Source organism: Dipodomys ordii, unplaced genomic scaffold, assembly GCF_000151885.1.
Source record: "Dipodomys ordii isolate 6190 unplaced genomic scaffold, Dord_2.0 Scaffold91, whole genome shotgun sequence".
NCBI classification, from domain to species: Eukaryota; Metazoa; Chordata; class Mammalia; order Rodentia; family Heteromyidae; genus Dipodomys; species Dipodomys ordii.
In genome coordinates, this window is record NW_012267307.1 from 1,252,030 (window position 1) to 1,263,476 (window position 11,447).

An 11,447-nucleotide genomic window follows, 5' to 3' on the forward strand; every position below is an offset into this window, starting at 1 on the left:
CTCAGCTCTTCAGCTCAAGGCTAGCGCTCTACCACTTGAGCCACAGCACCACTTCCGGCTTTTTTCTTTTTGCTTTATGTGGTGCTGAGGAATCAAACCCAGGGCCTCATGCATGCAAGGCAAGCGCTCTACCACTGAGCCATCTTCCCAGCCCTCCAGTCCTCTTTTTGTAGGGTAATTGAAGATGGAGTCTCACAGACTTTTCTTCCCCACCATGATCCTCCAGGTCTGGGTTTCCTGAGCAGCTGTGAGGCCCTGGACACTCAGCCTGCAAAGTTTTATTCTGTCAATGTTACTGAAGAATCAAGTCTTTGAAAATGTGTAGATGTAATTCAGTACGCTCTTTGGATTACAGGAAAGTAAATTCTCGTTAATTAATGACTGCTGAGCAGTACGAACTTAAAGTTTTCAGCCGAAGTTGATGGATAAGAACAGATAAGAAAGCCCAGGTATGTTTAATAACAGAGCCGGTAAATCCCAAGTTTTTTAATGAGACTGTTCTTGGTTTTTTTGTCTTAGCTCCCTGATGGCTCAGAGATTCCACTCCCTCCCATTTTGCTTGGCAAGCTGGGCAACGACCCCCAGAAGAAAACAGTGTGCATTTATGGGCACCTGGACGTGCAGCCCGCGGCCCTGGAGGACGGCTGGGACAGCGAGCCCTTCACGCTGGTGGAGCGAGATGGTGAGGGGCAGTGTCTCCCAGTGTCCTCTGCTTTCCCAAGGAGGCGGGCTCCCTGTTCACACCGGCGTTGCTGCATTTTCTGTGATGGGAAAATCGCTGATCATCTCAGGTTTTCCTCTTTCAGCTACAGATTGGGTTTTTGTCTTTGTTGGTTTTAGACAGTCTTGCTAGATAGTCTAGACTGGTCTGGAACTTTGGCTCTTCATGATTCAGCCTCCTGAATGCTAGTGTTATAGGCATGTGATGCCACACCTGGCCAATAGGGATTTTCTTATCTAGAGAATGGGTTCTGGAGTTTTTTTTACATGTGTCTCAGTCAGTGAAAACTCAGAAAAACCTACCTTTTCTTGTGCAAGTAACTTCATCCTATCTTGGGCTTTAGTATATCCTGATGTCTCTTCCAGATACATTTTCTGAACTGAGGCCACGTAATCCTCAAAGGCCTGTTGCCTAGTGCCTCTCCCTGAGGTCCAGCTACTGCTTTGTGTGTCACTCTAGGACAGTAGGAGGCAGCAATCTGTCCTTAGCGCCTGCCTTCGGGCACCAGCAGGCTCGTGAGACACAGGACCCGTAGAAGCTAGACTTCTTCCCAGCCCCTCTTGAGGGGTACTCTGCTCTCACTTCTCTCTGCTTTTGTCCATGGCAGTCCCTGACCAGAAAGAAACAGAGGCCCTTGCATTTGAGCCTTGCCCTTCAGGGCTGCTTTCCAGAATTCTTTTCTAACTGGTGCAGTCTGTCTTTAGACCTCTCCTGGCCAAGTATGAACTGTGTTCATGACTGCAAGATTGAAGAGACATGCCACTTAAAATGACAGTTTTCCTCAAACTTAATCACATGCCATCATTCTCTGTGTGATGCTGACATGTGAACAGTGGCTAGTCATCGGAGTTAGTCTTCTACACGCCTCTACATGATGCTGTGTGTGCACACTAGTTTGTATGGGAGTTAGTCTTCTGTGCACCTTTACATGATGCTGTGTGTGCACACTAGTTAGTTATCAGAGTTAGTCTTCTGTGCACCTCCATGTGATGCTGTGTGTGCACCCTAGTTAGTTATCAGAGTTAGTCTTCTGTGTACCTCTACATGATGCTGTGTGTGCACACTAGTTAGTATGGGAGTTAGTCTTCTGTGTGTACCTGGAGTAAACTCCTCCTGGAGTGCAGATGCTCAAGTCTTAGTGGCGTTTCCTCACCATGTAAACTCCACCAGTCTGTAGCAGGACTTACAGCTATCTTCCTTCCTCAGCCTTCTTGGTCTCTGTGACAGACCCTGTGTTGCTCTACACCAGGAGTTGTCCCTTGCCAGTCCCTGTCCTGATTTTCCAGGCCCTTACTCCTCCGTACCTCTCCAGACTGTTCCCAAAGTAACCCTGACACCTCTTGGAAGTCCCAGATCCAATAATGGTTGGAAGTAGTGTTCTGTCCTGCAGTTTTCAAAATGATAACTGAAAAAAAAATGGAGAAGTAAAAAATTTTAAATGCAAGCTCTGTTTATGTATCAGCTTTAGTGTCAACATAGGGGTGGGGTGAGGTCTGTGGTGCGTTTGCAGTACGAGTGACCGAGCCACTGCTGACTGCCTGTGGTGACCAGCTTTGATGACCTGGAATGGACTGTGCATCCCTGCCGTGGTCAGGAGGAATGCTAGTTCACCACTGCTGTAGAAGGGAAGGAGGGGCATGGTGGGACACGTACATGACTGCTTCTGGGATCATGGTGAATTCTCTGAATTCTGCCACTAGGACTGGGTGGAGACTCTGGGCTTCTGGAGTGAAAAGAAAGCCTTCCTCCCTCCCCAAGTGTGGTTGGGCTAGCTAAGACATTGCCAAATGGATATTTCAGGTATATACTCCTTTCGATTTCATTGTAACCAGGACTGAATTGTTGCTGTTCTAGGCAAGTTATATGGGAGAGGCTCGACTGATGATAAGGGGCCAGTGGCTGGCTGGATGAATGCCCTGGAAGCTTATCAGAAGACTGGTCAGGTATGTTCACCGCAGGGCCTGCCAGATCTGATCTGAGCAGTGCCGTAAAGATCACCAGGCAGGAGAAAGCAAGTGTCCCCAGGCTTCGTCAGCACAGGTGACTCGGATCTAAGATTGTGTAGCTGTTGCCAGCTCTAGAAAACATTAGAAGAGTGATCACTGGGCCAGTGCTCAAAGGTTACCCTGGTGACTTCTCAGCAAGATGTCTGCCCTGCTCTTCTGTGCTGTCTGTGGACCCTGGCTAGTCGTCTGGCTGTGTCCATGGGTGGGTCACCTGTCTTGCTCTCGAAGCTAGAAGAGTACCTAGAAAATCATCCAGAACACATAGTCTAGACTGGCTTCTCAGGCAAGGGCACCACTTCCATGCAGAGCTGTGTGGGTGGGTGGTGCCCGTGGCCGGGTGGCCTCAGGAGGAAAGAGCTTGCTGGCTAGTCCTCGCATTGGTAGTTCTGTCTGCCTCCGTGAGGACTGGGTGATGCTCATCATGCTAAGGTTTTTGCTCTCTCTTAGAGGAGTGGCTCTGGCTCCTGTCTTCTCTTTGCTCACTCTGAATGCAGAAATCCCTTGATGGACACCTCTTCCCCACAGGTTTCCCCAAACCTCCCTAAGCCCCACTGGGCCTCCGTTAGGCCTCCCCGTCCTCCCTTAGAGGGGTATGGAGGGCCACCCTCTGAACCTAATCCCTCCCTGCCTCTGGTCTGGAGGAGACTGAAACTTGAAATTCACAGTTTGAAAGCACTCTGCTTCCCCATGTGGTGCTTTGGGATGGAAAGCCACAAAGCCGACTCCTCTGCCACTCTCTCTCATAGGAGGTTCCTGTCAACGTGCGGTTTTGCCTGGAAGGCATGGAGGAATCTGGCTCTGAAGGCCTGGACGAGCTGATTTTTGCCCAGAAAGACACGTTCTTTAAAGATGTGGACTACGTCTGCATTTCTGACAATTACTGGCTGGGGAAGAAGAAGCCCTGCGTCACCTATGGCCTCCGGGGAATCTGCTACTTTTTCATTGAGGTGTGGGGCTGGGTTCTTCAGGCTTCCTTGCCTTCTTGGATTAACAACTAAGCCTCCTTGTTCTTCCCTACCTACAATAGGCAAGTGCCAAGAAGTTAGTCATGTGTGGAGAGGAGCTTTCGGCTTAGAGCTTTATGACTTAGGTTCTGTAAGCCCTCCTAATATCCCAGGCATGGACGGTGGTTCTTGGGGTCAGAAGTCAATTTCACAGTGATGTCAAGCTAGAGCTGTTACTTGTAATATTTCTTTGGAGAAAGTAAGAGGCGACTAATTGCTAGTCCATCTCAGGAGACTGAGACATACACAAAACATTTGAGGAACCCTTCTTTTGCATATCAATACTGGAGCTTGCATCCCACAACTGAGTTTTCTTGAGGGTGGGGAGCCCTGAGCCCCTCCCTCCCTGCTGCGCTCTGCGGGTCACTGGCGGAGATCATCCAGGGCTGGTCTTCCTGCACAACGTTCTGGGTGGTGAGAGTGGAGTCTGTGACCTTTACCCCCAAGTGGCAGAAATGACAGCCATCGCTGCACTGAGCGGTCACTGGGCATGACCCATCCGAGTGTTAGAAGTGATCTGGGACTGTGGGAGAGTGCGTGGTCTGTCCCCTTTAGAGATTGGGACTGGCACATGGGTTAGTTGCTCACCTGGTTATAAGACTGATCAGTGAAGGAATGAGCCTGAACCCATGTTCTCAGGCTCCAGACCCACACCGATCATGGTGCACGTCTCAGGCTCTTGGGTCTTCATGAAAGGATGGGGAGGGGCAGCCCTTAGTCCCCGGGGGAGCAGATTTTGATTTAGAAAATGATCAGGTCTTATAAATGTTCTTTGTTCAATGTGCTGTCACATGATAAAAAGTAAGCTCCCACTTAGTCGCCACATAAAGTGCCCTTTGTTCCTGCCCAGGTGGAATGCAGTGACAAGGACCTCCATTCTGGGGTGTACGGCGGCTCGGTGCACGAGGCCATGACGGATCTCATTTCCCTGATGGGTGAGCTGGGGTGGGCTGTCCCTGGTCAATTGTGAGGCTTGGGGAAGGGGCGGGTGCTGGTTCTAGACTGATGGCCACAGCAGGTGATGTATGCAAGGATCCCAGGTCCCTTCTTCAGTTTCATTCAGTAGACCCTTGTGTTTCATTTCTGCCTCTGCATCATCTGCTCTGCCTAGGAGGGTCCCATACCTGATGAAGTCTGGCCTTGCCTCCCACACCCCCTGGCCTCCCCCAGGTCCCGTCCAGCATGTGCCCTAAAGCTCAGGATGCTTTCCCCAGCCACTGGGAAGACACTCCTGCTCTGTTACAATGGGCCACCAATCTGCTGCCGTTCCTGGTTTCCCCTTGGTGTGTGGCCAAAGGGAGCTGAGTCCCCCTGTGTCTGTCAGCTCCCTTTTCTTCCCCTGGGAGCGAAGCTGCCATTAGAGTTGTTCTAGGGCTGGAGTCTGCCCCGCCCCTCTCCCAGGCTCCCCTCAGCTCAGGAGCAGGTTTCCACCCAGTCATTTGCTATTTCAGTTCCTCTTGTGCTGCCTCCTTCAAATGTTTCAACCCTCTCCACTTGCCTCAGGTTCCCTGATAGATAAGAAAGGGCAAATCCTTATCCCTGGCATTAATGAGGCCGTGGCCCCTGTGACGGAGGAGGAGTGTGCGCTGTACGACCACATTGACTTCGACATGGAGGAGTTTGCCAAGGACGTGGGGGTCAGCACCCTCCTGCATGGTTGCAAGGTACTGTGCCAGCCCGCTGGGCCTCGTGCCTGTCCAGATTCAGGCTCTTCCCACTCAGGAGTGGGGGCACCTGAGCCAGCACTGGCACAGCTCTCTACAAAGCGGGGTGTGGCTGGTTTGGGGACAATTAGGGGTTCTAAATGTCAGACTTCATGTTTGGCCAACTCGACTTTATTTGGGTTTGTAGAGAAACCTCTCTAGCCCAGGGATGAGATAAGCTGCACCCAGCGGCCAGATGTGAAGGTGAATGCTTAACCAGTGGGAGAAGTCATGTGTTGATTTTTGTTACATTGTTTACTTCTGATCTTCTCAGTGTGCGTCACCAGTCAGCACCTTCCATGTGGTCCAGTCTGCTTCTGGGCCTTGGGGTCTTTCCTTCCCCAGAGACAAGCAGCAAAGGACTGCAGAAGGACCCAGCCCATGGGCCGGACTCTGTAGTGTGGGCTTGCCTGCAGGGAGGGCTGGCAGGTCTGGGACAGGTTGGGCCTTGTCCTAGAGTCCTGCAGAAGCCACTGGTAGACCAGCAGAGACAGGCCAATGCACACTGGCAGAAGGGCGGAGAAGGCGGGGGGCGGGGGGAGGGGAGGAGGGGGTGGCCTGCAGGCTTAGAGTGGACCTGACCACCTGCACAGTTAGTGCCAGCTCTGGGGACTACTGAGGCAGCATGACCCTCCTTTGGGAGTGTGCAGCCGTTGTGACCCACTGGGTGAGTTCTAAGCAGCCCTCTTGCGTGGGGTCCCCACATCCCAGCCTCCTTTCTGGAGCTGTCAGGACTCAGCCTGGCCCTAAGGAACGGCAGCTGCCCAGTTGACATCATGTCTCCTCATGGACCCTCCCTGTGATTCTGCAGAAAGACATCCTGATGCACCGATGGCGGTTCCCCTCCCTCTCCCTCCACGGCATTGAAGGTGCCTTCTCTGGGGCAGGGGCGAAGACCGTGATTCCTAGGAAGGTGATCGGCAAGTTTTCCATCAGGCTCGTGCCGAACATGACCCCGGAAGTTGTCAGTGAGCAGGTATGTGGGGTGTGGATGGGGGTGCAGGGTACAGGTGTGGGCCAAGGACTTCTGTGTTCTTAGAGCCTTAGGGGAAAAAGGCTTTTACTAGGCAGAAACCTCATGCCCACACGCCTGTACCTCATGACTTTGGCCTACTCGGTACTTGTTATAATGATCAATGCAGAAGTGTGTCATCAGCGAAGGTCACACAAGCAAGCATTGCTCGTAAGTGTCCTTCATTACTGCTGAGGTGTGCCAAGGGCACACCTCTTCCCAATGGATTTGTGTCAAATGTCATCTTTGGGTGAGAGTCTTGAGAGTCCATCTATTGCAGGAATAGAGTGGAAAGAGTGGAAGGGACAGTTCCAGTACCAGCCAGTGTGTGTGTGTGTGTGTGTGTGTGTGTGTGTGTGTGTTTGCACTCTCTCATGTGTACATGCATGTGCCAGCCCTCGGGCTTGAAATCGGAGCCTGGGTGCTATCCTTGAGCTGTTTTGCTCAAGGCTAGCTCTCTGCCACTTGAGCCATAGAGCCACTTGTGGCTTGTTTTAGTTTATTGGAGATAAGAGTCTTCTAAACTTTGCTGCCCAAGCTGGATTTGAACCACGATCCTCAGATCTCAGCCTCCTGAGTAGTTAGGATCACAGGAGTGAACTACCAGCATCCGGCAGTTGCTCTTCCTTATGGGGAGACTTCATGGGGAGATGGAATCAGCATCTTCCCTTGGGAAGAAAACCCCGAGGCCTGCTCTCCACACGAGAACTTAGATGTCATCCAGGCATGTCCATGGTTGGATCTTGGATTCCTTTATGTCTCAATGAAATTTAGCCAGTCATCACTATAAAGCTTAGGGCTAGATGTCATGACTCATGCCTGTGATGCCAGCTACGCAAAAAGTGGAGATGAGAGGAGACAGCCCAGGCAAAAAGTTAGAGCAGCTCTATCAAAAACAAGCTGGGTGTGGTAGCACACTTCTGTGATCCCAGCTTTTCAGGAGGCAGGGAATCAAGGTCCAAGACTGCCCCATACACCAAGAGCAAGAGACTGAAAAGTAAACCAGAAAGGGCGGAGTGGTGTGGCTCAAGTAGTACAGTGTTTATTTGTCTGCTAGAGCTGCCTTAACAGAAGCTCACATCGTGGGTGGTTTTACTTTTCTGAGGCTGGGAAGCCCCAGATGAAGGTGGCAGCACTGCAAGTGGCGTCTGCTCCCAATCACAGAAGGCACAGGCTCTCTGGTGTCCCTCTTACAGGATATCAGTCCTGTCCAATTAGAGACCCACCTCATCTCCAAAGAGAGGCTTAGCAGAGTTTAGAGAGCTAACATCCAGCAGGTCAGAGAACATTGTTTTTATACTTTTTTTTTTTTTTTGGTTGGTCGTGGGGCTTGAACTCTGGGCCTGGGCGCTGTCCCTCAGCTCTTCAGCTCAAGGCGAGCGCTCTGCCACTTGAGCTACAGGGCCACTTCCAGTTTTCTGGTGGTTTATTGGAGATAGGAGTCTCACGGTCTTTCCTGCCCGGGCTGGCTTTGAACCGAGATCCTCAGATCTCAGCCTCCTGAGTTGCTAGGATTACAGACATGAGCCACCGGCACCCGGCTATTTTTATACTTAATATTAAAATGTGATCACACATTAAACTGTGTGAAAAGTGAATTGCTTTGAATTACAACGTTGCATTTTAAGCCAGGTACTGGTGCTCATACCTGTACTCCTAGCTACTCAGGAAGATGAGACCTAGAGGATTGCAGTTCAGAGCCAGCTTGGGCAAAGAAGTATGTGAGCCTCCTCCAATTAATAAGCAAAAAGCTGAGCCAGGGGCTGGGAAGGTGGCTCAGTGGTAGAGCGCTTGCCTTGCATGCATGAGGCCCTGGGTTCGATTCCTCAGTACCACATAAGCAAAAAGAAAAAAGCCGGAAGTGGGGCTGTGGCTCAAGTGGTAGAGTGCTAGCCTTGAGCTGAAGAGCTGAGAGACAGTGCCCAGGCCCAGAGTTCAAGCCCCACGACTGGACCCAAAAAAAAAAAAGCTGAGCCAGAAGCATGGCTCAAGTGGTAGAGTGCCAGCTGTGAGCAAGAATGCTGAGAGAGAGCCTCCTGAGCTAAAGTTCTAGTCCCTTTTACCTTCCAGAACAAGATGTTTAACTCTCTTTCCTGGTGTTACGGTATGCAGGCCAGTCTTCAGCAGCAAGACTCTGTAGACTCACTGTGGACCTGGAGTAGACCTGTCTGCCTGAACCTTGTAGCCCCATTGTAAGTTGCCAGCATTGGCTCAGAACCAAACAGAAACATGATGTGTGTTTCTGTTTATGGTTTAGGTTACAAGCTACCTGACCAAGAAGTTTGCTGAACTACACAGTCCCAATAAGTTCAAGGTGTACATGGGCCACGGTGGGAAGCCCTGGGTGGCCGACTTCAATCACCCGCATTACGTTGCTGGGAGAAGAGCCCTGAAAGCAGGTTGGACTTGCTTGCCTCGGGGGCGGAAGCCAGGCTCCTGAGCGCGCGCCCAGGGCCTTGCTGTATCACGTGATACACGAGGCTTGTCTGTGGTGCTCAGAGGAAGGCCGGCCGTGGGCTGGGACCTGGGCTGCCAGCTGATGGTTTGGGGCTCAGTATTGCTGGGTGATGGCTCTGTGAAGGTCTCTGGGCTCCAGGCCCCAATGTTCACCCTTTCTTTTGTTCTGTCCCCCAGTTTTTGGCGTTGAACCAGACTTGACCCGAGAAGGTGGCAGCATTCCTGTGACCTTGACCTTTCAGGAAGCCACGGGCAAGAATGTCATGCTGTTGCCAGTGGGGTCAGCAGATGACGGCGCCCACTCCCAGAATGAGAAGCTCAACAGGTGAGACTCCTCCCCTGCTTCTGAAGAACAGCAGGTGGGCGTGGCACCTGTCAGGACTCCCCTTGGGGTGGATTGGGCGGGGAAAACTTCTCATGGGGGAGGGGTGGGAATGAGTCCTACTGCAGGTGGTTTATGGAGACAAAGGTCAGTCGGTGCCCTGTGTGCACACCTACTATGCCCCTCAGTCCCTCAACTTGGCCTGTTTGAAAATTCAGCATGCCATGGCTGTGGCCATGCCAGGGAGCCCCCAGCTCCCGGGAGAGAGGCAGCCTCCGGTCGGCAGCAGGAAGGAGAGGGCTGGGCAGGTGGGCCACAGCAGGTGGAAGGAGTGGCAGCCGAGACCTGGAGCTGCTGAGGACAGAAAGCCCAGGCTCCTCCTGGGCAAGCAGGGTGAGCAGTTCTGACACAGCAAGGACCCTGCACCGCCTGAGGGAGTGGGAGAGACAGACTGGTCCCTGGGGTATGAGGTGGAAGCCTGCTCTTCAGAAACAATGTTGGGCCCTGGATCTGGGTGAGCAATTAACAACCAGGGAACCAGGTGAAACAGACCTTTCCATCCCTCCCCCCACACCAGGCTTGGCAGGAGGAGTGGGCTGCACCTGCTCAGAGAGAGAGGCGCTCGAGTCCTAGAAGCAAGAGGGACTCCAAGCCAGGATGGGAGATGCTCCCTAGAGGAACGCAGCCTCCCTCCCTCCCTCCCAGGGAGCCACACACGTGTGCTGACTCCAAGCAGCAGGCAGCAGCCCACATGTTCTCTCCTCTAGGCATAACTATGTGGAAGGAACCAAGATGCTGGCCGCGTACCTGTATGAGGTGTCTCAGCTGCAGGACTGAGAAGTCTGCTCCCCGCAGAGGGCTGCACCTGTCCAGAAGGAATCCTACCCTCTCCCTCTTCTGGCTTTTTCGGGAAAGTGGAAGTTCCTCTCCCCTTCTTCCTTGAGCCAACCTCCAAGAATGGACACCAGCAGGTCCAGCCGTCAGGTGGGTGGAGTTAGCTGTACCAGGCCACTGTTAATGTTCCAGTGCTGGGGCTCATTAAGGCCAGCTGACCGACCCTCTGGGCAGGTTCTCAGTGGTGGCAGTGTGACCTCAGCGTTAAAAAGGATTCAGCGTCGCAGAACAGCAGCTCTGTTAGGGTGTGGTAGCCATCACTGGATTGGTGCCTGGAGCTGGTTGTCTCTGCCTTCTGGGTCAGGGGATGACAGTGGGATATTCAGAAAGGGAGAAAAGTCAGGGGCTCTTGTGCCATCACAGCCCCCATTGTCACCCCTCGCTGTGCTCCGTTCTGTCCTTTCTCCAGACCTGCCCCAACATTGCTGTCCCTTCTCTGTTACCACCCCTCGGGGCCTAGCCCACAGTTCCCAGTGGAAGGACTGGCCCCCCTTGGTCTGTGCTGCTGAATAAAAGTGAACACTGACCCCTGAAATCACTGTTGGTGTCTGCCTTCCTTGTGGGACATTTGGGTGTGCTTGGTGGGGAGCCCCTGGCTCAGTAGCACACACGCTTGGTGGGTGGTTTCTGGCTTATTCATGGGCCACACAGGTGCTTGTTGGGTGGCTTCAACATGTGTGTGCATGGTGTGGGTCATGGAGCACATGTGTGTGTATGTGGGCTGCCGTGTGGGTCATTGTCAGCTCAGAGTGGAGGCTGGCGGTCAGGACTCGGAAGACAGGGCTGCATCACAACCATGCATGCCTTCAGCTTCGTAGGCTACAGAAAGAACTGCAAGGTCTGCCCCCAGAAGCCCCCGCGGCAGCTCCTGTGCCTCATGGACAGTGGTCATGAGCTCATCCCGTACACTCCTCACGCCAGAGCACGCAGCACCCACCGTCTCCGGCCGGCTGGGTCTCTGACGCATTTCTCCCTGCGGATTACAGGTAGGACTCATAGTCACAGGTGTAGAATCCAGGGCAGACAGAAGACGCGAGCAGCCACTATTCCTGAGCTAGCACACCCAAGGGACAGCCCGCTGCAGGGCCAGGCACACACCATCGTGGCCCAGTGCTTGTTGGAGAAGCCACAGTGGTCAGCACGGGCAGAACCTGCTGGAAAGCTGCAGTCTGGGAAACCGGCTCACAGGAGGACGTCTTGCTCAGGGCCCTTTGTGGTGGAGCTTCCTGTGAGGGAGCCGCCCAGTGCCTCTGCCCACTGGAGGCTGGACACCAGGAACAGACAGAGCACCGGCTCTGCCCCCATCAGGAAGCTGTCACTAGGAGCTT

General features: G+C 52.9%; 1 protein-coding gene across 3 annotated transcripts in view; it reads left to right on the plus strand.

Moving 5' to 3' along the window:
• The window catches only part of Cndp2 (CNDP dipeptidase 2 (metallopeptidase M20 family)), a 20,017-nt gene extending 9,363 nt beyond the window's left edge, over positions 1-10,654 (plus strand). For all 3 annotated transcript variants that reach the window (XM_013026132.1, XM_013026134.1, XM_013026133.1), the window contains exons 4-12: positions 520-682; positions 2,576-2,664; positions 3,474-3,674; positions 4,582-4,666; positions 5,235-5,395; positions 6,246-6,410; positions 8,704-8,845; positions 9,081-9,228; positions 9,993-10,654. In XM_013026132.1, coding sequence (XP_012881586.1) covers positions 520-682; positions 2,576-2,664; positions 3,474-3,674; positions 4,582-4,666; positions 5,235-5,395; positions 6,246-6,410; positions 8,704-8,845; positions 9,081-9,228; positions 9,993-10,062 — 1,224 coding nt within the window. In that variant the 3' untranslated portion in view covers positions 10,063-10,654. The remainder of the gene's footprint in view (positions 1-519; positions 683-2,575; positions 2,665-3,473; positions 3,675-4,581; positions 4,667-5,234; positions 5,396-6,245; positions 6,411-8,703; positions 8,846-9,080; positions 9,229-9,992) is intronic.
• Positions 10,655-11,447: the final 793 nt, after the last annotated feature.